We start from the raw sequence: 27104 nt of genomic DNA on the forward strand, positions 1-27104 counted from the left end.
GTGTGTGTGTGTGTGTGTGTGTATATATATACTGAGTTCAACATGGGTAAAAATAATCAAATGTTTCTTGCACACCAAATCAGCATATTAGAATGATTTCTGAAGGATCATGTGACATTGAAGATGAATAATTTTTGATACAATAAATGTAGCATTTGTGAACGTGCTTTGTTATTGTTTAATGTTTTAGTTCAGATGTGGCACTCATCTAGTAGGTGGTGAACGAGTGAACAAGCGAGGTGGAAGCGTGAATGTGTCAGTAGTGCTGTTATCCCTCTGATGCTTTTGTCTGATGTGCTTCATAAGTTTGTCATGGCCTGATGTCATGATGGACATGAGCAAAGGCAATTTTCAGTTTTCCGTCTTCGCTTTCCACTGTGACAACATCTCAGTTATAGTAGAAGGAAGTCTCTCGCCATCACACTGACACTTAAATCAGTGGTGCAGCAACAGATGTGGATATACCAGATATTGACTGCACTGTCAGAACAAGTGGACCTGGTTTCATCACTTTGAACATGACAGACAGGTAAAGTCTCATAGATCAGATTTGAGAAAAAAAATCTAATTTATGTGGCTTGTGAACAAAACCAGTACAATGCTCACCATAATTATTAATGGTTTTTGTGCTGCACTAACTATATATATATATATATATATATATATATATATATATATATATATATATATATATATATATATAGTTAGTGCATATATATATATATATATATATATATATATAGTTAGTGCATATATATATATATATATATATATATATATAGTTAGTGCATATATATATATATATATATATATATATATATATATATATATATATATATATATATATATATATATATATATATATATATATATTATTGTTTGTCAAATTTTATTGATTGGTTGTTCAGAATGCTTTTCATAATTTCAAAAGGTAACAAATAAATATGGTCTTGTGCATTTTCTGTCTTTGGAAACAATCCCATTGTAAAAGATAAAACATTAGAGAATAAGGTTCTCCATGAAATAGACAAGTGTAGTCCGAATGATATTCATTCATAGGAGACCGTTTATGAGGTGGGGGAAGCAAGAGTTGTGTCTGCTGTTTTTTTTTTGTTTGTTTTTTTTCATGTTCTGAAAGCTGAAGCTGTTATTAACTAAAATTAAAATAATAATATTAATAAATGGTAATTTAAATAAAGCTAAAATATAAATATTAAATGAAAAACAAACAAAAAAACTAAACAAAACAAAAGAACACAAAATGTTATTGCCTTGTTTAACTAAAGTTGAAGTACTAAGCTACTTAAAATATATTAAGAATTAATTAAAATGACAAAAGTACTTAAAGTCACTAAAACTTAAATTTAAATGAAAACTAATAAAATATAATTCCTAATAATAATTACTGTAATAGTAGGGCTGTGAATCTTTGGCAAGGCAGCGATTCGATTCGATTACGATTCATAGGTTTTCGATTCGATTCAAGAACGATTTTTGCAAATTTAGAACGATTCAATTCGATTCGATTCACAATTAAATTCGATTCGATTCGATTATAATGATTCGATTCTGCATTCTTTAAGTGCATTCACGGGATTATTTAAATGCTTCTACTAAATTCTTTAAATGCTTAGTCAGGGGGGAAATTACAGTAGCATTTATGGTTAGAGAACCATAGGTTAGAAAAAAAAAAAAAAAAAAACCTTTTGTCCATTGTTAAATGCTAGTTTAATGATGCGACATGGTATACGTAAAAATGTATATAAGCCAAGTTTTTAAAAAAGAGCTTAAAGAGTATTATGTATAAGCTAACATTTTGTCACACCAGGGGCGTAGCCATAATTTCAGAAGTGACAGGAATGTCAAATACAATCATTTTATGTATGTAGCCTATATAATAATAATAATTATTATTATTATTATTATTATTATTATTTATTTTATTTTTTTTACAAGGAATTATCTTCTTTTTTTAATTACTTTTAATTAGCTGTAATAAATCAAATACACTGCTGGACAATAATCAATCATTTGTAATCGATATTTTTTTCCTAATGGCAATTTTATGATTGTTTTATATACTAGGCTACATTTAATAAGCAATTTATTTAAATTTAATTAAAATTTTCTGCACAGAATAAGGTAGAAAATATACTTTATAGTTTCTGTACTGTAATAAATGTCAATTAGCACTGCATCATTCATAAATTGTTTGTGGGTTTTTTTTTAGTTTCATCAGTTCATTCTGCTTTTATTCAGTTTAGCTGCAGATATAGCCTGGCACGTCTATGAGAGCGAGATCGCTTCTCTTTCAGTGTGAAAACGTCTTCATCTCTATTTAACTTTTCCTCTCCATCAGCGAATGATTCTGAGAGAAAACGCGCCAGATGTCTGTTTGCTAATGAAACAAACGCTACTTTCATGCATCTGATTATCAGATAAATCTCGCGCTCTTATTTCAAGGTCGTTGTTAATGCTGTGGTTAATTTTAAAAGTTTCCTTCGTATATTCGGTTCATCCGCATTGTTTAAAAACATTTATCATTCAATGGATCTGTGCGTATGATTTAGACACTTACATTTCTGCTCCGTCCATGCAATAAACACAGCTGTCGACGGCTCCGGTAACTCCGTCGGTAAGATGCAGAGAGTCGCTGACAAACTACAGAAAAGTAAAACTACTTCACGTTAGCATTAGCTACTGGCCACGAGTCCTACAGATCACACGTCAGCTGCGTCAGAGACGAACGGAGCGCGAGCGCAATCCTGTGACAGTCTCAGTCGGTAAACAGTGGAGCGCGTGAAGGACAGATAAGAGGCATGATTCACGAACACTCTTCAAGGTCTCCATTAATTTGTGCGTGTAGTAATTTAATGTGTATACATTTTGAAAGCATTGAATCGTTATAGAAATCGCGATTCATTCGATTCTTAGCATTTTGAATCGATTACTGTCCAAGATCGGTGATTCACGATTCAAAAATCATGTTTCAAGATCGATGCATATGAATCGACAGGGTTTGTAATCGATGCATCGAGAAAACGAGTGAATCGTTACACCCCTATGTAATAGTATATAAATAATGCTAAAATAACACTGTTAAGAGCTAATAAATGAATAAATAACACAATTTACTGACAAAAAATAATAATTAATAGAAATTAAGCATAATGAGTCTTTTTTGAAGTTTAGAAGATCCTCTTCTCATTATTTGCATGGAAAAAGCAATACATAATTTCTGCATCTTTATTTCACTGGAATAACATGAGGGTGATTTTTAAAAAATATATATTTCTTTAATAGATTAATCGAGGAATTGGTTTTTGCAAAAGTTCTGGAAACAATTTTATTTTTTAAATAATATATTATTATTATTTTATTTGTTTTTTTTACACATTTTAAATGCACACGAAACTGGCTTGACGTATTTTGTATGTTCAGGTAGTCATAAAAAAAAAAACGACCTCAGCTTCATTGGTCAACTGTTATGTGTGTGTGTGTGTCTGTGTGTGTGTGTGCGTGTGTGTGTGTGTGTGTGTGTGTGTGTTTGTGCATGCGCTTCTGTGTGTATGTTGGAGACAGTTGAAGCCAAATAAGACGTGTCAAAAAGCAAATTGGAAATGCCAATTTCACTTACATTCAGGCAATTCGCATCATGCCTAAATTGTACCACTTGTTTCATGTGTAAATGAATGGCTTTTGCTCTGTAATTTAGATTTTTGAGCTCTCCCACACACCCTCGATCTATTTCGCCCCGTCTTTCTCCCCATTTCCGTCTCGCTTCCTCTTTCACGTGTGCTCCTCGACCCCACCGCTCATCCAGAAACGACCAGGCCTGCACAGACAAATCGCATTTCTCTCTGCGTGCTGGTTCTGAGTCAGTAGCTCTACTATTAGACAGTTTCTGATACAAGAACCTCATCTGTAAGTGTGCTGAATGTCTGCTGCTGTTTATCAGTGCTTGTAAGGAGAAGGTGTGAATGAGAGGGGCTGTAGAGAGGAGGCTGCTGTCAGGGTGGAGTGTTTTCACCTCCCCCATATTGATCTGACAGTCTCACAATTGCGTGACGAGAATCCTGACTTGTCTCTCCTTCGCTGTCCGTCTCACTCTGTTGCTCTCTCTCTGTTTTATCCGTCTCACTCTCTTTTTCTATCTCAAGGATACACGCTTAAATGGCAAGATTTACATGGAGTGAGATAAGCCAGCATGTTTCATTCATTCGCTGCCATTTCAGCCAGGCTGAGCTCAAGCTGTGCACCAGAACACAGTTTGTGTGCATTTTTGTAACGCTCTTCATCCCGGCGGCCCCCAGTAGCATGTCAGGATCAGTGCACAGGAAAGAGATGCTGAGATGCGTGAGAATTAAAAAAAAAATGTTGTGAGCCAGATACAAACTCTAGATTCCTACATGAACAGCAGTTGTTTTATGTTGAGTATTTTGGGCTTTTTAGTAGAGGGAGAACAGGAAATCCGATGGCGAGAAGTATGAGTAATGGGATCGAGATATATTGTGAGCCAAGTTCAAAGTCTTAAGCTGAATATGTCCATTAATGTTTTTATTTATTTATTTAGTCAGTAAATTTTTTTTGTCTTTTGTCCATAATCGGAAGTTATTCCTAGTAATGGAAACAATTGGTTCAAGAAAAAAAAAAAAGTCTTATTCAAATCCAAGTTTACCAAATAAGCACCAAAGCTCAATGTGTCACTTTTTTGTTTTATTTTGGGCCATTTAGGTTTTTTTGTAGCATTTTTTTTTCTTTTTCATTTTCTAAATGTTAAGAAGGGACAGTAAAAGATGGTGAGAAGTGTGAATCTATTCTTTTTTTTTTTTAAGACATTTTTGTCTTTTTGGTAGACAGACGGCATGATATTACTACTAAAAATAGAAATAATTGGTTCAGAAAAAAAACATATTTCTTGTATAAACTCCCCCTTTTTTGGTGGGTGGGGGGGGTGCATTTTGTCTTTTTTACTGAGTGGAAACACAATAGAGAGAGGGTAATGGTATTGAGTAATGTTGAGAGTCTAATACGAACTCTTTTTCACACATTTTGGTATTTTGAGCCTTTTTTGTTATTTTTTGTCTTTTTAGTGGATGCATTGTAGTGCAAGGACAGGAATTGATGGTAAGAAGTGGGGGTAATCAGATCTGAAAATTTTGCGAGCTGCAGTTCAGTGTGTCATTTACTAGTTTTATTTAGTGCCTTTTTGTCTTTTATGGTGGATAGACAGACTGCAGAGACTGGAAGTGATGGTGATAAGCAGGAGGAATCGGATTAGAAAAGCTGTGAATCATATTAAAATCCATACTTCCCACATGAGCTTGACAATCTACAGTCTTTTTGCAGGTTTTAAAATGTTTATAAAAAGTATTTATTGAGAATCGTTTAAGAGTAAATCTGTAGTACCTGTAGTAAATCATAACCTCTTGTGGCTTTTTGCTTGGTTTTATGACAGGATTTGCGCTTGATGGAGGCTCACACTGCACAAAAGAATGAGAAAACATCAAGTGTATGTAACAGCATTGAATCATATCATTCTTTTTTTCTCTCTCTCCAGTATGACTATGAAGGAAATGACATCAGCGACCTGCCGGTAGACCTCTCGGTTGTGTGGAATGGAGATTTCGTCATTGACAACCCCTACAATATCCAAGGTACAGCTCGCATCCGTTCCTCTATAGTCAGTCTTTCTGTGTACCCACACCTCTCTCCAGTTTGTCTGTGAAGACAAATTAGGTCCGTTTTATGCCTGGCTGCATGTCAGGCCTCACTGCTCTCCATACAGCTTATCTGGTCCTTCCTGAGCTGTGACTGCAGCTCGCTGCTGCTAAACAATAAGAAACCACGTGAAACCCTCATTCGCAAAGAATGAAAACGGTTACAGCTGAGAAAGTGTGGTTTTGGGTTCACATCCCCATCTTGATGGCCACTTTGCTCATTTTGGGTCGAGTTCTTGTCTATTTGTTGCCTGGTCTATTTAGAGCAGGGGTATCAAACATATAGCCCACGGGGCCGAATATGGCCCACAGAGGTGTCCAATCCAGCCCGCAGAATGTGTGTTGCTTTCCCGAATGTCAGTGTGATCGCAAATTAATTGATTTCAGACAACAGCTCAAGAAACAATATGCTAGTATTAAGTGTGTTATATTAGTCACAATGTTGTCTGTTCATCTTTGTTTCGGCAAGAAAAAGGCTTTAATAAAGCGGAGTAATTGCGCGTCTCCAAGCAGCACTGTGTATTTTGTTACTGAATGAATTTTGAACAAATCATTTGAGTCAATGATTCAGTAGCCCATTCATAAAGACAATTACTAATCGCTTATTTTCTAAAGTAATCAGCCATTTTGATTGAATGAGTCAAATGATTACTCATTAAGAAGGAGACTTGCTGCCCCCTCTTGGCAGCTTTAGTGTCATTTATTTAACCAGGACAGGCTTAAACCAACCAAGGTGCAATCTCAAAAACACACTCCGCAAAATATGGCAATTATCACTTTAAAATAAATAAATAAATAAATAAAAATGATTGCACACCCCTAAAATAACTTAGCATCATCTTTGAAAAAAGTTTTCCTAGGTTTTTTGTCAAATATATTGTGGTTTGTATGGTTAATGTAACTGTGAGCAAACAAAGGGTTTAACAAAAGGTAATTCGGCCTGCACAACGGGACATTTCCTCAGATCTGGCCCTCAACCTAAAATGAGTTTGACACCCCTGATTTAGAGAGAGTGGTGAGTGAATGGTGACTCCAGAGGACCATTGCTATATAAATGCAGTCCATTTACCATCACCACACCTGGGCCAAGTCAAGATCTTAGCACCTTGACTGATATAATGCTTTTCCATTCCATTATTTTTCCACATCTCTTTGTTGCTTGTGAAATATAAGAAATAATATATTAGATAACATTTCTATACACTACCATTCGAAAGTTTGATCAAAATGGATAGTTCAGACATCTATAATGTTCTAAAAGACTCCTGTTTCTAAAAATGCAGTTCTTTTGAACTTTTTATTTATCAAAGAATCCTGAAAAATGTATTGTATTGTATCATAATGTATCAGAATAATGTATCAAATGTATAATATTGATGAAGATTAGATTTTTTTTCTTGAGTACCAAATCAGAATTAGAATGATTTGTGAAAGATCATGTGACACTGAAGACTGGAATAATGGCTGGAAAATTAACCTTTGCCATCACGGGAATAACATGTTAATGAAATATAATAAATAAAAAAATATACATTTCACAATACTTTGTTTTTACTGTATTTTTATCAAATAAATGCAGCTTTTGTTGGCATAATATCCTACTTTTCTTTTTCTTTTTTATAAGAAATAATTTACTGACCCCAAACTTTTGAATGGTATTGTATATAATAATAAGAATAAGTTATTATTGGTGTCTTAAAAGGATGGCTGCACTGTAAAAAAAAAAAAAAAAAAAAAACAACAACAAAAAAAAAGTTGTTCTTCTAAAATGCATAGAATGAGAAATGGGGTTAAAATGAATTCAAAATATATTATTTTTTGAATAATATAATTAATAATATAATTAATAATATAATAATATAATAATAATATATATTATATTATCTTATGCAACTTTTTAACTATGCAAACTGTCTTTTTTTTTCAGGAAATTGAGATATATTTGGCCCATTTCCCTCTCTCTCTCTCTCTCTCTCTCTCTAAGCAGCGTCTTTATAGCACAATAAATGTATTCAACTGCACCATACTGCAAGACAAAAAAAAACAGCTTTGCCCTGCTGTAAAGTGGAAATGATAATGTAATTAAATCATTCATTTGGTTCAGTTTAATTAGTGCAGCAATACTTTTAAGATTAGCCGTGGCTAATCTGATTAGCATGAGGCTGCGACGGATGGATACACTGTCTCCTTTGAAGTCCAGTGGCAGTATAAGACACCCAGCCAACAGAACATTCACCCAGTCCCCTGAAGCTCCAGAGGCCCACGAAAAATCTGCCATCTTTCCCTTTACAATGGGAATTTAACATCTGTAATTTGCTAATATCTGAAGTCAGTTCACAGTTAAAGCAAACTACTTAAACATTTAGATAAAAGATGTTGAATAATGTGTCTGTGCTCTGATTTAAATTTTTGCGGTTTGGATTATTAGCAGTAGTAGGTGATGGTTGTATGGAATGACTCATTTGTGCTACTTCAAGTACTCAAGTACATGTATTCTGCCTAAATAAAAAAGCTACCATGGTAATATTTGGATGTGAACCATAGTAGTCTTTTATATACCCTGGAATACCATATAAAAACCATAGTATATTGTGTTTACATGGTTATCGAATTGTTATGCAAATTTTTATGCATTTCACTGCATTTCAACCTTCAACCTTAAACTAAGCTAAGCTGGTTAGCTGGTCTTCCTACATGGCCACAGCTGGTTTAGTAGGCTGGCTTTAGAGGGTTTTTGACCACTTCTTTAGCTAGTCAGGCTTGGTCACCATCTGAACAACCAGTAAAAACCAATTTGGCCAGCTTATACCAGATACATCCAGATTTAACCATCTAAGACCAGCTAAGCAGCTTAGACTGGTTTTAGTTGTTTTTTTTTTGTTTTTTTTTTTTGCTCAAATTGCCATGTTAGTATGATATACTGTAGAGGGGCATCTCGGTAAATTAGAATGTCGTGGAAAAGTTAATTTATTTCAGTAATTCAACTCAAATTGTGTCTTTGGTTCTTTTAATTGTGATGATTTTGGCTCAAAATTTAATTTAATTTAACAAAAACCCACCAATTCACTATCTCAACAAATTAGAATACTTCATAAGACCAATAAACAAAAAATATTTTTAGTGAATTGTTGGCTTTCTGGAAAGTATGTTCATTTTCTATACATGTACTCAATACTTGGTAGGGGCTCCTTTTGCTTTAATTACTGCCTCAATTCGGCGTGGCATGGACGTGATCAGTTTGTGGCACTGCTTAGGTGGTATGAAAGCCAAGGTGTCTTTGACAGTGGCCTTCAGCTCATCTGCATTTTTTGGTCTTTTGTTTCTCATTTTCCACTTGACAATAGCCCATAGATTCTCCATGGGGTTCAGGTCTGATGAGTTTGCTTGCCTGTCAAGCACACCAACACCATGGTCATTTAACCAACTTTTGGAAATGTTCAGTAAATTTCCAGTGGAAATTTAACACTGGACTTCAAGCAACTTCAAGGACTATGAGCTTCTCCACCCTTCCCTCGAGACTCTAGGACCTTGGTTTCCAAATGAAATACAAAACTTGCTCTCATCTGAAAAGAGGACTTTGGACCACTGGGCTACAGTCCAGTTCTTCTTCTCCTTAGCCCAGGTAAGAAGCTTCTGACGTTGTCTGTGGTTCAGGAGTGGCTTAACAAGAGGAATACGACAACTGTAACCAAATTCCTTGACACGTCTGTATCCCTTGACCCCAACCTCAGTCCATTCCTTGTAAGTTCACTCAAATTCTTGAATCGATTTTGCTTGACAATCCTCATAAGGCTGTGGTTCTCCTGGTTGGTTATGCATTTCTTTCTTCTTCCACACAACTTTCTGTTAACATGCTTGGATACAGCACTCTGTGAATAGCCAGCTTCTTTGGCAATGAATGTTTGTGGCTTACCCTCCTTGTGAAGGGTGTCAATGATTGTCTTTTGGACAACTGTCAGATCGTCTTCCCCATGATTGTGTAGCCTAGTGAACCAAACTGAGAGTCCATTTTGAAGGCTCGGGAAACCTTTGCAGGTGTTTTGAGTTGATTAGCTGATTGGCATATCACCATATTCTAATTTATTGAGATGAATTGGTGTTTTTTTTAACTGTGAGCCAAAATCATCACAATTAAAAGAACCAAAGACTTAAACTACTTCAGTCTGTGTTCATTTAATTTAATACACAAGTTTCACAATTTGAGTTGAATTGATGAAATAAATTAACTTTTCCACGACATTCTAATTTGAGATGCACCTGTATCTGTCTGTCTGTCTGTCTGTCTGTCTATCTATCTATATAATATTTATGAAAACATTTGTATTACATAAGATACCATCTGATACCGTCACTCTACCTTGTAACCGTTTTTTTCTGTTCATTAAATTAATAAGCCACTAAGGTTGTGCTTGATTTTACCACAGTGAAAGGGTGTATTTTGGCTTATTGTGAGATGCAGATGAATCACTGTAACTCACGCATAAAACATTGGCAACAGTAATATGAAAAAGACACTGGTGTTTAAAAATAATCACATTTGTTAAGTCTAATAATGAAAATAAGCACTTCTTTAGTCGGGTAATATAGTTAATTAGCTCAACTGTAGATGGTTTATGGTTGCCAAGCAACTTAGCACATTAATATAAAATTCATCTGATGTGCGGTCGCAGGTTTTGTCCTCTGCTCTGTGTGCTTAGTCATCCCTGTCTTTATCTCTCTTTCTCTCGGTAGCGCACCTGTACAAGTGTTACGCCATGCGGGACAGCTGTGGGATGTGTTTGAAAGCAGATCCTCAATTCGACTGTGGCTGGTGCGTACAGGAGAAGAAGTGTTCACTGAGACAGGAATGTGCTCCTCCGGAGAGCATCTGGATGCACCCCAGTGCAGGAAACAGTCGCTGTGCACATCCCAAAATCAACAAGGTAGCACCCGCTCCCATTCTGTCACACCCCGTTTAACACATTCAGTATTTACAAGGCAGTCAAACACACTTTTTTATTGTGTGAGCTAGACTTGTGCCGGTATTCGGTAATGCAATATATCACAGTAATGAATATGCACAATATTGTTATCGTGGGCACTTCTAAATACCGCGATAATTATATTACAAATGCACAACACTGCTGTATGCTGCTTGAAAGACTTTGTGCGCTCTGATGTAAACAAGCATGTAAGAGAAGCACATGGAGGAACACGTGAGGGACGCGCTGAATGAAAGCACATTCACTCTTCTGACAGCAGATGGCGCTAAACTGCAGAAAATGTCCTTACCCTGGAAACCCCTTAAATAAACCAGCTGGACTACTTTCTGAAACATATTTAAATCATTTTAAATAGCCATTCAGATTTGTGTATTTGCTATGATGTTCATCACAGTGCCAAATACTTAAGTATTAAGACTTAATAGGTTATTTTAATCTGGACTACAACGTGTCATAGATATAGTTTGAAAATGTTTTGAATTTTTATTGTTAATTCACTTTACATCAGGGCTTCATTTTTAACATTAGTTAATGCATTGGTTAACATAAACTGCCAATGACAAATTCTTCTGAACATTCATTAATCTTAGGTATTCCAATATTTAATAAAACTTTGTTAAAATGTAAAGTTGCAACTGTATTTAATGAGCTAACTATGACTTGTATTTTTTCAACACAGATTAATAACTTCTGTAGCAAATGTAGCTATTGTGAAGGTTAAGGGTTAACTAATGAGATTGTAAAGTGATACCTATGGGTCTTTATAGTTCTTTTGCACTTTAATCTGTGCAAAACATTTAACTTTATATATTTTTCTTTATTGTTTTATTTTATTTAAATGTTCAGTTATTTTTGTTGTTAGAAAAAAGTTATTTAACCTATTATATTATACTATATTTTGAGCACTTTTTTAAACTAAATTTAAATACTGTGATAATACCGTTTACCATGATAAAAGCATGAGCAATTAATCGCAACAGGAAAATTTGATACCGGCATATCCCTAGTGTGAGCATTTATCAGGTGTTGTATTTTGCAGAACATTGTTGATTATTAATTAAGGTTGTTCAATAGTGCTTTGCAAAGAACCTATAAAGTATATTTTCTACTGTATAAGGTTTTTGAAAAACTGGTTCTTGTAAATAATAATTTTGTTTATTGGTTCTTTAGATCAGCATTTACATTTTAGGTATCTGTTAGAAACCTCAAGTCTTCCTGGGTTCTTTGAAGCACCATTGTGGTTTTGTTAAATTAAAATTTAAAGAAATAAAATATTAAATATAATAACCGTATTTTCCGGACTATAAGTCGCACTTTTTTTCATAGTTTGGCTGGTCCTGCGACTTATAGTTAGGTGTGACTTATTTATCAAAATTAATTTGACATGAATCAAGAGAAATGAACTAACAGAAAACATTACCGTCTACAGCCGCGAGAGGGCGCTCTATGCTGCCAGAGATGCTGCCCAGTGCTCCTGTAGTCTACACTAAGCAGCATAGAGCGCCCCCTCGTGGCTTTAGACGGTAATGTTTTCTCTTGGTTCTTGGGCTAAATAAATGCGACTTATAGTCCAGTGCGACTTATATATGTTTTTTTCCTCGTCATGACATATTTTTGGACTGATGTGACTTATACTCAGGTGCGACTTATAGTCTGAAAAATACGGTATATGAAATATAGGTTCAATACAAAATAAGCTCAGTCAACTGCATTAGTGGCATAATGTTGATTACCACAGAAAAATAAAATAAAATAAAAAATCTCCACCAAGGCTATGCTGAGGCACTTAGGGGGGTGTCGTAGCCTACTGGTTAGAGAGATTGACTCCTAACCCTAAGGTTGTGGGTTCGAGTTTCGGGCCAGCAATACCATGACTGAGGTGCCCTTGAGCAAGCCATACGTTAACTTCCTGTATGCTAATGATGGTGTACTATTTCTCAGTTTTTATAACACACATGCTCTTCATCTAAGAAAAAGAAACAATAGACCTCCATTTTAAGTTTCCTAAAGTGGCTGTGCCATACAGATCCCTCACTGTGCTTTTATTGCTGTGCAGTGGTGTATTGATGCTAATATACTGCGGTGTGCCAGTGCTGGCAGCTGACAGTCTAAGAGACAGCGGTGTCTCTCAGTAAGATTAGCCCCTGATACTGGGTAATTGCCAGTGGCACAGTTGCTAATCCGTTAGCTCATGCTTGTCTCTCTGCTTACTTATCGCTCTATAACCAGAACTGAAAGCTTGAATGAATGGAGAAACAGAAAAGGATGCGGTAGAGACAAAGAAAGGGAATGGAGTACGCTTGTTTTCAGTTCACATAGAATCAGCTGACTGGGTTGAGCCACTAAGTCTTCTGAAGACAAACGATAGCTTTATGTGAAGATCAAACTAAATTTGAGTTTATATTGACAGACTTTTCCCTCCAAAGTAGCTCTCAGATCAGATATGTGTTGCCTTCAGAGACAAGACACTAAGCATTGTATGTTCTATCTATGTCTCGTGACCAAACAATGGTCATGTTTGATTTAGAGTTGTAAGTTGTGAAAGATGGAAAAACAATGCAATGAGTTCAAACCAACGATACACTGTAAAACATTAACACAGGCTGCATTTTCTTCACAGGCTCATTTTTGAGCATTTGTGGTACATCTCTGATGTTATTAGAGGGAATACAGGAGGGTAGTGAACAAGGTCCAAATAAACACTCGCCAAATGTGCATGAAATCGCTTTTGGTGAGTAAATAAAAGAGAGTTAGTAGCCAGTTGGCCCAGAATTAGGAACTGTAGCAATAAATGGTTTAATTCAAATTTTGAGAATGATAATTTGATATTTAGCAATACAAATCAAATCGTCCGCTAAATAGTCAGTGGGGATATTTATCATCATTAGTTTACTTAGCATACTAAGGTTTTCATTCCCTCTCAACTTCATGTTCAAGTGAAAATATGAATGTTATTTTATTATTATTTAAATACTATTGAAGTTTTTTTTTTTGTAGTCAATTTGTTTCATTTACATTAAGAATATATCTTTATTTTATAGTCATTTTGTTATTGTGTTTTTGACATCTAATTTTTTATATATATTTCAAATAATTTTATTTCAGTTTTAGTTCAGTTAGTAATTTTAGTAGTTTAACCTAAATGTTTAAATGTTGTCATGACAACTGAAGTAAGTTTAATAAAAAAATATTTTTTTGCAATTAACAATTTACTTTATTAAATTAAGTTAGTTAACGGTAACAAATCTAGCAACTGTGAGCAGCAAACTTGTTTATTGGCCCAGGATAGAGCAATAACTTTCCATATAATATCTTAACACAAGTAATTTTACACTGTGGCTATATATTTTATTCTTTTTTTGCAGTCTGTCCTTTCCTACCACACTCATTCCCTTGCTTCTCCTTCATTCACATCAGAGCCGTTTGACTTCGTATATTAACCGGTGGATAAGCTTCTAATTTCATTTGGAATAGAGTATTTAAACTGGGATTTTCTGTCTCTGTCTCCTCAGAGAGACCCCTGGGTATGAGTTGTAATTGAATTTGCTTTATGTCTGTCTTATTGTCTGCTGTTTTGTGTCTCAGTTAAAGCTGTCTGCTTATGTCAAAGTTGTGCTCCTCTTTCATTCTAAGGGCCATAGAAGTTTATAATACCTGGAGAGAGCTAGCTGTAAGTGTTACCATTCATCTAAATGGCAGTAACTGTAAGTTTTGCAATATGCTGCGTGGAGAAACCCTGACAATCATGGGGAAAAAGTCCTTCCTAAACTGCTCCTTAGCTCAAGTTTTTCGCTAAAAGCATCTCTTCACTTCGGCATCAATATCGCATTAACTTGCTCTGTGTAGATTTTCTCCTTTTCTAATTACAGCAGAGGAAAGCGCACCTAACTGGAGGCAAGAGCAAGGTTTCTTATACCAAACATTCTTTTCTTTATCTGGGATTTTCTCTCATTATCACACACACACAAACACACACCTTTATCGCACCTCTGTAAACAGTAAGCAGTTCTGATAAGCTTTGACACTGAAATATGTAAAATATACATGATGTTCTGCCTTGTTTTTTATGCAGCGAGATTAAGTGAGACAGGCAAGGGAGGCGGTAGGCCTTTGATTGGATGATTTAGTTAACGTTCTCTTCATGTAGGTAACAAATGAAAATAGTCTTAAGCCTCATGTTCCTTTTGGGAGACAGACTTCTGCTGCCGCCCATCCAAGTCTGGCCATGATTGGACGCCACCAAGCTACATATAAAACAACCCCTCTGAAACCCCTTGTTTCGTTATGCTGTATTCTTTATTGGCCTCGCTCTGTACGAAAAGGCAATTTTTGAGTGTATGGTCTATGCAAGGTTCTAAGATTGGCTTAGGGGGAGAGGGATTTGAGAACATATGCTACAAACAAGCAATATTGGATGGGAAAATAGGAATAAAAGGAAGCAAATTAGGGCCCTGGAAAGCTACATAGCTGAAATGACAGCTATGGCAGAACGTTGTTGCGTTTTTCCATTCTTCAGTAGATTGGTGGAGGCTCTATAAATAGGAGGTTTTCTGGGTGAAATCCCAAGTGAAGCTGTTGTACTCATAAGCAAAGACACTTAACCTCAATTACATTAGAAAGCATACAGCCATAGACGTACGGAAAAGGGGGTGCCAGACAGAAGTGTGTTGTGTGTCTGGCTGAAGTGCGCAAGTAGATCGATTGCTGTTTTTTGACAGGTTTTACCCATGCTGCATTTCTGTGCTTGCCAAAAGATGAAGAACCAACTTGCTGATGAATATCAGGGAAAGACCGACAAACAGACAGACAGCAACATCAGGAAAGCGTCAAGACATACACACTGTGCAGGTGGCCTGTGGGCGGATGGGATCTGGAAGACTGGGTTCTTCAGATGCCCCAGTCTGCCCCTATTCTTTTCACCCACCATCTTTTCTGAATCCTTCCACTCTCCCATCATTGTCATCCTCCCACGTATTGGATAGGGTTGGGGGAATGCGACACACAAACAGAAATAATCTCGCCACTGGAAATCGTCAGGAGACTTTGTGCATTCTGGTGCACTTTAATCTCAGTAATTGCATATATTTTTTGAAAGTATCATTACCCAGAGATGATAATTAAGCAAGATTTACTTAACTGTGTGTAATTTAACAAGGTCCTGGGGGAGAATGTGTATGTATATTAGTGTTTTCCCACTTGTGTTGAGAGATATTATTTTTATCTATCATTTCGCTCTAAGGCTGATTTAAATAATAAATTAATAAATTGTTTTTGAACATAATAAAAGACTATCTAATGTAGGTTAATTTTAGTATAATCCCGAGTGACAGGATTCAGTACAAATTCTTTGATTTTCATGTCAAGACTACTGTATTACAGTACAAGCTCTATCAACACAGCTTGAATTTATTTTGCTTTTTAGGCTGTTGTATTGACATTGCAGTGAGGTCTGAGGCATCATAACTTGACTGACCAGTTCCTGGGAAACTGGTCAGTCAATGAAGTTTTGTGAGGCTGCATTTGCATTAAGTCTGCTCCACATTGCAGCATATTTTGATCATATGTGTAGAACCAGCCTGTGTGGTTTATCTAGTGAAAATTTAGTGAATTAATCTTTCTCAAAAGTGCTCATTGTATCAATACTCCTTACATTGTTCCAGGCATAAAGAAGTTGCGTGTAGTCAGCCAAGCCAATCTCAGTTGGCTGGCCCTAGTCAGTAATGAATACAACAGGTTTTTATGCCATTCAGAACTAAATTGAAAATGTCTCTCACATTTCAACTTAAAATTAAGAATGTGGAATTAAAGTGAATTGAATTTCAATTAAATTAGTGTTCATTTTATCAGCCATTTCTAATTTAATCTTAGTCTTTTAAATTACTCTTAGTCTAAATCCTGTGTCAAATGTGCTTTTTAATTATCATCATATTTAGTCAACCTTATCCTGTTTTTGTTTATTCATGTTTTAGTCAACTAAATGTTTGAGCATTTTAGTCTAGTATTAGTCAATGTAAACTTTTTACCACATTTTCATCATGCTGTATAATGGTTAAACTGAATAATTCCAAATCGCAATAATGTTTCTCTATAAAAACAACAGTGTTTGAGTAAGTGCATTTAATCAGCAACCACAATCGCAAACAAAATAGTTGAGATCACATGACATAACACAGACTGGCTGAATGACACTTTCATTTAAGCTGAACATCTCACATGGATATCACTAAACTTCAGCTTACGTGTTTGTAGATGTATTTAGATCATCGTTGGCGCTTCCGTAATGTATTACGAGTGTATGGATGGTTGCCAGATTGACAAAATTAAGCAAAACACTGTATAGAAAACATAACAGAAAACCGAAGCACTGATTTGGGGATTTTAACACAGAAGCTCTGATTTGGGGATTTGAACTCTTGATATCTGGAAACCACATACATGAAAGCGTGCATAGTAGAGGCATGAACAGCAGTCCGAAAAAAAATATTTTGTCTCCTTTTTAAAAAAAAAAAAAAAAAAAAATATATATATATATATATATATATATATATAGTTTTTTTTTTTTTTTTTTGGTTTGCTGTTTTATGGTCAGTTAAATCTTCTGCTCTATTTTATTTCATTTTTTTTTTTTTATCCAATGCAGTGCACCAAAGTGATAAAGTTTGTTAAATCTCTTTTCCTGCCATTCCAGTTCAAATTCTACAGTGAGGCTGAGGAATTACCAAAAACTAAATTAGAATTTCATTGCAAACATTCTTATTTCACACTTGTTGAATATATGGTTTGCTGTGCTACAAAATTTTCCACATAGGGGTCCGCCAAGGCTTCATTCTAGGCCCTCAGCCATTACGGCAGTGATGTAGCTGAGGGTCGGCTCCAGGTTTCTGTGGAGACCCTGTGGTCGGGAGATCAGGCATACAGAGTACCTATAATTACCTCATGATGGCTGTTACAGGTCGCCATCCTGCTGTTACCACTGCACATCATTCACCATATTTGTTTTGTCATGCCACACCTGTCCTCGTTACGGAGAATAATCCGGCTAAATAAATCACATTATCCTACTGCCTTGCGCCATGCGTCTCTGAAGCATGGATCTGGGAGCCTGGATAATAAGTTTCAATTAGAGGACGGATGGAGGGGGGTGTCTCACCAAGCCCAGCATAGGGGCTTCTGCTCCCCTGTGCCGAGGGGTGATTTGTCTTCATTAAAATGCAAGGCGTCTGAGTTTGTGTTGGAACTGCAAGACTATAAGGAGCTACAGGGTTCAATGCCAAGACCTGTCCACATACCAGAGAGATATTATATGGTCTACTGTACATATATCAGAATGTAAAACAATATGTCCAGAGTATCGTTCTTTTCTTACATTTCCTGGTCCTGCTCTCTGCACATCATAGCAAAAAGTCCAAAACGAAAATGTAGTTTGTTGTATTATAGTCAGTTAAATCTCCATCTCCAGTGAAGCTGTCTCTATTTCCCTCATTTTACAGCTGTTTCCTGAGACCGGACCACGGCAAGGCGGAACCAGACTCACCATCACCGGAGAGAACCTGGGTCTGCAGTTTAGGGACATTATGACAGGCGTTCGTCTGGGAAAAGTACCCTGTGTTCCTATTGAAGAGGAATACGTTAGTGCAGAAAGGTGGGTATTACATACAGTATTTTGGCTTCAATTTTTCTGTCCTTTTTCAGTGCTGTGAATCTGCTTTGAAACAATCGCCACTGTATAAAACACTATAAAAACGTTACTTGACTTGATTAGAGCCATATTAAGTATTTGACAGAGATTAAAATGAGGCTGTGAGGAATAGAAATACAGTACAGTGTGTTCCGTGGATTCTACTATTGTCTAACGTGACTAAGGTCCATAACACTCTTACTTTTCAATGTATAATCTGTCAATCTCAATCCACAGAGTGCATTTTTAATACATTGTTAGCTCTGGTTACTGATTATTCTTTTAGCATACGCTTCTAGTAGTTCCATTTACCATATTTCACCACATCGAAATCAAGTATCCTTGCAGTGCATAAATCAGTGTAGAAAATGCATAAAAATGTCTGCAGATAATGTCTGGCCCGGCTAGTAAACCAGACACAGATTAATTATAGTAATAATATTTACTTGCACCGTATCATATAAATGTATCCATTCACCTTCCTCCCCTTGAGACTTTTGGTAACTTAGCAGTGCTGTTAATCAGAAACCCTAAAGAGGATTCCAATGTTTTTCATCTTCCACAGGATTGTGTGTCTTCTGAATGATGCCACAGGATACCGTGTGCAGGAAGCCCAGGTGGAGGTGTGTGTAAGAGACTGTCTGGCTGACTACAGAGCCCTCTCACCCAGGGCTTTCACCTTTGTGGTGAGTGTCTAAGACACTTAATCCTTAATCAGATCTTCCTGTCTTTTGGATAATTTAAATGCAAAATGATTGCATGTAATTCCAAATGTGCATATAAACGCACTACTGTTCAAAGGTTGTTTTTTTTCCTCTTTATATTACTTTTATTTAGCAAGGATGGATTAAATTGACAAAAGAGTTCTATTTCAAATGAATGCTGTTCTTTTGATCAGCTTTGCCATTACAGATATAAATTATATAAAAAATTTAATCTAAAGAGTTTTTTTTATTATTTTTTTATTATTAAATTGTGATGATGTAATTATGGGTCAACAAAAGATATTATTTTAAAAAACTTTAAAAATCTTGCCAACCAAGTTCTACATGCATAAAGTTTGTGGCCTTTTACTAATAATGTATAAAATAAGATGACAATAACAAACAATGTGCTTCTTCAATTTGTCAATTTCTTCCTTAGACGCCATACTTCGCCCGTGTCCAGCCTGCTCAGGGACCTCTTTCAGGAGGAACCAGAATCACTATTGAAGGAAACCATCTCAACGCTGGCAGCTCTGTGGTGGTCAACATTGGGCGTCACTCTTGTCACTTTAAAAAGTGAGTAAATCTCTTCTTTATTTTTTGTTTATCTTTAGTTTGTGCCATTGTTTAGCAGTTTATATATTGCAATTGCAAGATATAAACTCACAGTTCTGAAAAGGAAAACAAGCTTTCAGAGTCCAATAATAAGGCAAAAGCCCCAAACATTGAAAAAAGCATACAGTTGTCTGTTTGGCTACCCTTCTGTCTACCTTGCTATTGTTTTATCCATCCATCTCTCTGGTTTTCTTTCTAAGTTTGTGTTTCTGTCTGTCATACAGTTTCTGTTTGTTTGTTTGACTGTTTTATATGTTCTATAGGCTCTGCGCCAGTCGTTTTGATGGTTAGCCTGTTGGCTGTTTTGGTGTAGCATTTGCCAGCGTACAATCTCCACTTGCTCGTTAATGTTGTTCTTTTCTGTCTTTCGCTCTCTCTGCCAAGTTGTCTCCCTCTGTCTTTATCTATGTCCATCCAAAAAGCTGTCTTCAGCTTCTCACCTTAGCACGTCCACCTGTCATTCTTTCAGTCAAAATGCCCAGGCCCATTTTTTTAACCATCGGCATGTGTCTACAGCGTAAAGAGACAATTTGAAGGCAAGAACATCATCCATGTTATGGCACAGGCAGTCCCAGTCGATGTGTGCTTCCGTTTGTGGACGGGGACAGTGAATGAGTGTTCCTGCGTCCACCTGTCTATTTGTAGCACCAGACCGCTCTGCATTGCAGCAGGGAATAAAAACATTGTCTTGCTGCCAAGTCTCAGACATGAGAGAGAGAGAGAGAATGAGGATTACCGCGGTTCTCGCTGACTGAGACGTCAGCCACACCTGGTCTCAGAGCCAGGATTCACTTCAGAGAGAAAGTCCACTTCCTGTTAACCCATTGTGCGAGGGTTTTAAATGAATAGTTCATTCAAAAATGAATGTTCTCTTATCATTTATTCACCCTCACATCATTCCAAGCCTTTCTTCTGTGGAAATTAAAAGGAGAAGTTTCGAAGAACGTTCACACTTGAGATTAGGGCCATTCATTTTTCAAAAAGTCTACCCAGAAATTTACAGTAAATTAAGTCATCGTTTACCCACCCACATGTCATTTTAAACTTATAGGACACTCTTTCTTCTATAAAACACATTAGGAGAAGTTTTGAAGAATGTTCACACTCCTGGCTTCAACACAGTGAAAGTGGATGGAGTGAAGCCTGTGTGACTTTTATTTTTCTTCTCCGAAGAAAGTTGGGAAAACAGAGATATTTCATCTTTTATGAAGAAAGAGAGTCATAGTTTTGGAACGACATAAGGATGAGAAGATTATTATTTCTCTTCCCTTAAAGCATCATGAAAGTAGTACACACATCATATGCACTATGTTCTAAGTCTTTATAAGCCCAAAAAATATATATGAGGAACAGACAAAAATTTAATTAAGTATTCACTGAAAGTCTTGCTTGATAGTAGGGATGGGCGATATATCGCATGCAGTTGTCACGCACATTTCGTCAGTAAAGCCGGTTCCCTGATTAGTGGTAAATCGCCATCACCTGCTTTCAAATCGAGGTGCATTTAATAGACCGAGCCGTAGATTACTGACAAGCTACGCAATACAGGGATTAAAGTTCTCCGTCGCTACGACAGATTTCCGTTAATTGCAGCGAGTCTATGACGGATTTCTGTCAATTGCAGGGTTCCCGTCTGTCCTTAATGTTTTAAATTCACTTTTCATAATTTTAAGGCCGTGAATAGGCTTTAATTTCTCAAATAGTGTAATAAATGTCTTAATTTTAGTTTGAATAGGTCTTAAATGAAGGAAAGACGAGGTGTATTCACCCTGCTGAGGGGGATGTGATCAAAGCCTGGAGTGGAGCGAAAGCACGTTCCTCTCTCCACTCTAAGCATTCTGTAATCGCTTCGCTCGTGGTCCACTCCGGGTTTTCAATTCCCGCTCACGGAAAAGCTGCTCCGTGTTCACTCAATTAGCTTTGGAGAAGTGCATGTCAGATGAGCGCTGGTGTAGAACTACATTTCAGTTAACTTTACCATGGACACACCTATATTGCAGGAAGGCTCCGATGTATCGGAGATAGATAAAAGTGTCAAAAATAAGTGGAGATGGGCTTGGCTCAGCGAAATGGGTGAGAATAGCAAGCCTTTTAGTTCGTGGGCTAAAAAAATCAAACTGCCAGGTACGTGTCTTTGCACAGTATGCCACAGGAGACTACAATATGGCAATAATGGCAAAAAAGTGCTTGCTCGCCATCAGTCAGAAGCTAGTCACAATGCTGCCGTTCGTGCTCTGCAATACACATGCTCCCTGCCTGGTGTGACAAGTACCACAACGGAGGTTCATCCATCCATGGCCGATCGTGTGTGCGATCTAAAAGTGCGCATATGTTCTTTCATAGCAGAGCATGACCTGTCGTTCAAAGTCTCACAACCGCTGGTTAATTTAATGCAATCAGCTGTCAAAGACAAGAGTGCACTTTCGAGATTGTCTGTATCTAATGCACACGCCTCCTACTTGTGCACACATGGCATTGCTGTTCATTGGAAAAACGAATTATCAACAAAGCTGAAAACGAAGATGTTTTCTTTAAATGTAGACGAGTCAACAGATGGAAACATGGACAGGATTCTGAATGTTCTTATTCGATACTTTGATGAGGATATGGGTAAAGTGGCAACTCAGCATATGGCCTCAAGGAAAATGAATATTGCAGATGCCTTAACAATCACACACACACTGACAGACATTCTCCAGTCATATAGCCTGAACTGGAATCAGGTTGTTGGTATACTGTTGGATAACTGCAATGTAATGAGAGGGAAAAAGTCTGGAGTAGAGACACTAATCAGGAGAGAAAATCCATCACTCCTGGACATCAGCGGAGACACTGTCCATATGGTCTCAAATGCAGCCAAAGCCCTTTTAAATCCTTTCCAGGGATTTGTGGAACAATTTTGCTCTGATGTATACTATGACATTGAAAAATCACCAAAACAGAAAGAAGTTTTTTCTGAGTTTCAGTCCTTACTTCATTTGGCGAATAAGAGCCTAATACGTCCCATCAGCAGCAGTTTCCTGCAAATGCTAGATGTGTGCAACAGAATACGGGAGCTAATGGATCCATTGGTTGTGCACTTCTACAGCATCCTGTCTCCTCATGATCAACACAAACACAGGTACATGGCAATAGCATTCTCTTTTTTATTATTTAATTTCTGTACTAGTAGGCCCAGTTTGCAAGATCTCATTAGCCCCTCAGTGTTAAAGAAAAAAAGCAATGGATTTGTTTTCTTTCTTTGGGGTGATAATCAAACAAACAATATATATATAGAATATCGTGCAAAAGCATTTTAGTCATTCAAATTAAAAGGTGAAACTAATATATTTAACTATATACATATGCATGATTATACTTCTCAGAGGGCCGACATCACATTTCTGTATTTAAAATCCTTTTTTTAAATTGATTTCATGTAATATTCTAATTTTCTGAGATTTTGAATTTGTGGTTTTCATAAGCTGTAAGCCATAATAATCATCAAAATTATAACTTTTGCACAATATTCTCATTTTTTGAGATTCACTTGTCTGTGTGTGTGTATATATCAATGATCAATTAGGTTATATCAAGTAATAGATAGACAGTAGTGACTTAAAGGGTTAAATAAGGACAAATATTGAAGCTCGGCTTCATTACAGATGCAGTGAAATTATTAAATAACCTTCATATGAGGGATGGAAAGTGCCTTGACCTCTAAACAAAAATTATATCATGACAAATTAAGTATTGGCAATTAGAAATAGCAATGTCTGTTTTCTCTCCTTAATCCTTGTGTATATGCTTTTTTGTGATGCAGATGGCTCCTAAACCAGCTTCTTGATAAGCATGCAGTTACATCTGATGAGAAGGCCAGAATAATTTTTCTGCAACAGCATCTGTATGCTTTTTTCAGAGTTTGACAAGCTCACAACCCTGATTGATTTATACCGAGGTATGTTCACTTTTTATTCACTTTAAGTGGTAAGAAAAGTACAGAGATTTCTTATGTATTGAAATCCTTTTATTGGTATATTTATTATGTGCTTATTTTTCCTGGAATCCTGGAATGGAATCTAAGTTAACCATAAATGCAGTTTTTAGATCACTGTTAATCAGATAACTTTGGTTCATACTACTACTACTAAACTTTATTTAAGGGATACTCCACTTTAAAATGAAAATTCTGTCATCATACAATCACCCTCATGTTGTTTCAATCCTTTATGAATTTCTTTCTTCTGCTGAACAGAAAGGAATGTATTTAGAAGAATGTCAGTAACCAGACAGTTTCTGGTTATTGATATTCTTCTAAATATCTGTATGATGACAGAATTTTCATTTTAAAGTGGAGTATCCCTTTAAACAGCACATTTCAAAACAAAGTAAATTTATACAGATGAAAATAACAATAAAACAATAAAGCTAAAAAAATATATAAAGGGTTGTAATATTCAAGGAAGAGTATGTTACATTACTATTAATGTGATAATGAATAAATGGATAAAATATTCAGACACATTTCTAATCAGGTTCTATTGTGATTTTCAGGTGTACTTCCAACTTTCCAGGTGTTCCTGAAGAAGTTGCAGAATGAAAAGCCCATGATCCATGTGCTGCATGCTGAAATGGTGCTACTGGTTCGGGAACTTCTCTCAAAATTTATGAAGCCTGAAACTATCCCCTTGAGTGCAAAGGGCTTGTTGAAGCTTAATGTTCACAAGAGAGACCTGCAGTACACTGACAAAAGGTTGTCTGTGGGGAAGTTCAGCTTCTTTACCTTAAACAAGGCTAGAGTGGAAAAGAAGCCCTGGGTGCAGAAGGTCTACAGCTCTCTCAGAGAAGGCTACATAAAGGCAGCAACATTCCTCCTGAAAAACCTTCCCCTCAACAACAACATCATCAACTCTTTATCTGTGCTGACGCCATCATTGATTCTCCACGAATCAGTTCAAGGTGCATTCAACACCTTGGCCAAGGCCTTGCCAAATGCTGTGAAGTCTGAGGAGTTGGGTCAACTGGATGAAGAGGTGCGAGCCTACCAGATTGATACAGATCTAGGAGCACTGGCCAAATGTTTTGAGGAGAACATTGCACGAATCGATGTTGATTGGTGGAGTAAGATCTTTGCCATGAAGATGCCAGGAGGAGGAATGAGATTCCCCATCTTAGGGAAGTTGGTAAAGGCTCTTCTATCATTGTTCACTGGCCCTCTTGTGGAAGGATCGTTTAACATCATGGATGACATAATTGAGAAAGACAGGGTTAGGCTAAACATTGAGACTTATGAAGGCTTAGCCATTATCAAGTCCCACATGAAGGTAATTGGCGAAACTGCCTCCAAAATACAAATTACCCCTGCATTGAGGAGATCGTGCCTGTCTTCTTATGGGACATACCAAAATCAATTGAAGAAAAAGAAGGAGAACCTTGACAAGCAAAAGGAAAGGAAACTGAGGGAAGCTGTGAAGGTCCTCTCAGCAGTTAGGGTTAACAAAAAGTAAAGAAAGGTTCCCCCTCTTCTGTTTGTGCTACAGCCTCCACCTCCTCCATCCCTGGAGTTAAATGCAAAACTGCTGCTACAGCCTCCACCTCCTCTACGCCTGGAGTTAAACGCACTGCTGCTACAGCCTCTACCTCCTCCATCCCTGGAGTTAAACGCAAAACTGCTGCTACAGCCTCCACCTCCTCCACCCCTGGAGTTAAACGCACTGCTGCTACAGCCTCTACCTCCTCCATCCCTGGAGTTAAACACACTGCTGCTACAGCCTCCACCTCCTCCATCCCTGGAGTTAAACGCAAAACTGCTGCTACAGCCTCCACCTCCTTCACCCCTGGAGTTAAACGCAAAACTGCTGCTACAGCCTCTACCTCCTCCATCCCTGGAGTTAAACGCAAAACTGCTGCTACGGCCTCCACCTCCTCCATCCCTGGAGTTAAACGCAAAACTGCTGCTACAGCCTCCACCTCCTCCACCCCTGGAGTTAAATGCACTGCTGCTACAGCCTCCACCCCTGGACTTAAATGCACTGTTGCTACAGCCTCCACCCCTGGACTTAAATGCACTGCTGCTACAGCCTCCACCCCTGGAGTTAAATGCACTGCTGCTACAGCCTCCACCCCTGGAGTTAAATGCACTGCTGCTACAGCCTCCACCTCCTCCACCCCTGGAGTTAAATGCACTGCTGCTACAGCCTCCACCTCCTCCACCCCTGGAGTTAAATGCACTGCTGCTACAGTCTCCACCTCCTCCAAACCTGAAGTTAAATGCACTGCTGCTACAGCCTCCACCTCCTCCACCCCTGGAGTTAAACGCAAAACTGCTGCTACAGCCTCCACCTCCTCCACCCCTGAAGTTAAATGCACTGCTGCTACAGCCTCCACCTCCTCCAAACCTGAAGTTAAATGCACTACTGCTACAGCCTCCACCTCCTCCATCCCTGGAGTTAAACGCACTGGTGCTACAGCCTCCACCTCACATGGAGCAACTCCTGCACATGTAGTTAGTAGTCAAACACTGAAACGGGTGTCTGGTGTAGCCAAGCTTCAAGAATATGGTTTCACAGCCAAAAGGCAGAAGAAGTAAAAAGCACTCTAGAGACTTTTGCACAAGAATAGCACTTTAATGGTGGTGCTGTTACTTTATCTTTTTTTTTCCTGTTAATTAAGAGTTTCATAAAACATTGTTTGGTCTTATAAGATAAATAAAAACATGCACTGAAAAGTTATGTAGATGGTTGATTATTAGTCAAGCTAAGTTTTTTTCTTTTTCATTGATTAAAATAGCTTTTAAAATACGCCATCTGGCAACATTAAAGCGGTTTAAAACGTCTCCCCTTAAAATGCTATTGGTCTCGACTATTTAAAAATTGAAAGGAATATGACTTGGCCTGAAAAAAAATTTCAGTCAGAAGAATTTTTTTCACTTTAATCCCTGGCAATATCGGGTTCGTTATCGCAGATGAATCGCCTTCGATAATGCATGCAATATTGCGTAGCTTATCAGGTGATGGCGATTCACCGCTAATCAGGAAACCGGCTTTACTGACGAAATGGGTGTGACAATCGGATGCGATATATTGCCCATCCCTACTTGATAGCTGTAGTCCCTGTTGCGCTTTCATTTCATGGAAAGGGCAGCTTGGACATTTTGTGAAACATCTGCTTTTATGTTCTTCAGAAGAAATACTGTCAAACAGGATTCGAAAGCCGCAAGGTCTTCGTTTTCGGTCGAAACATCCCTTTCAGATGCCCTGCTTCTTTTTCGTGTGAATTTTGTGTCTTCCATTCATAATATCCTGTTAATTCTTATTCAAATTTATTCTACATGTCTATAATCCAAATTACATATTTAAAATGCTAAATCTCTAAAAAAAATATCCCAAAGCAATGATTGCAATTCTGCACTCCATTCCGTTGAATG

General features: G+C 37.2%; 1 protein-coding gene across 3 annotated transcripts in view; it reads left to right on the plus strand.

The window, feature by feature from the left end:
* The window catches only part of LOC132129724 (plexin-A1-like), a 221246-nt gene that overhangs the window by 158872 nt on the left and 35270 nt on the right, over positions 1–27104 (plus strand). For all 3 annotated transcript variants that reach the window (XM_059541422.1, XM_059541423.1, XM_059541424.1), the window contains 5 exons: positions 5561–5657; positions 10452–10642; positions 18193–18344; positions 18946–19066; positions 19524–19660. In XM_059541422.1, the coding sequence (XP_059397405.1) occupies positions 5561–5657; positions 10452–10642; positions 18193–18344; positions 18946–19066; positions 19524–19660 (698 nt within the window). The remainder of the gene's footprint in view (positions 1–5560; positions 5658–10451; positions 10643–18192; positions 18345–18945; positions 19067–19523; positions 19661–27104) is intronic.

The sequence above is a fragment of the Carassius carassius genome, chromosome 46, assembly GCF_963082965.1.
Source record: "Carassius carassius chromosome 46, fCarCar2.1, whole genome shotgun sequence".
NCBI lineage: Eukaryota > Metazoa > Chordata > Actinopteri > Cypriniformes > Cyprinidae > Carassius > Carassius carassius.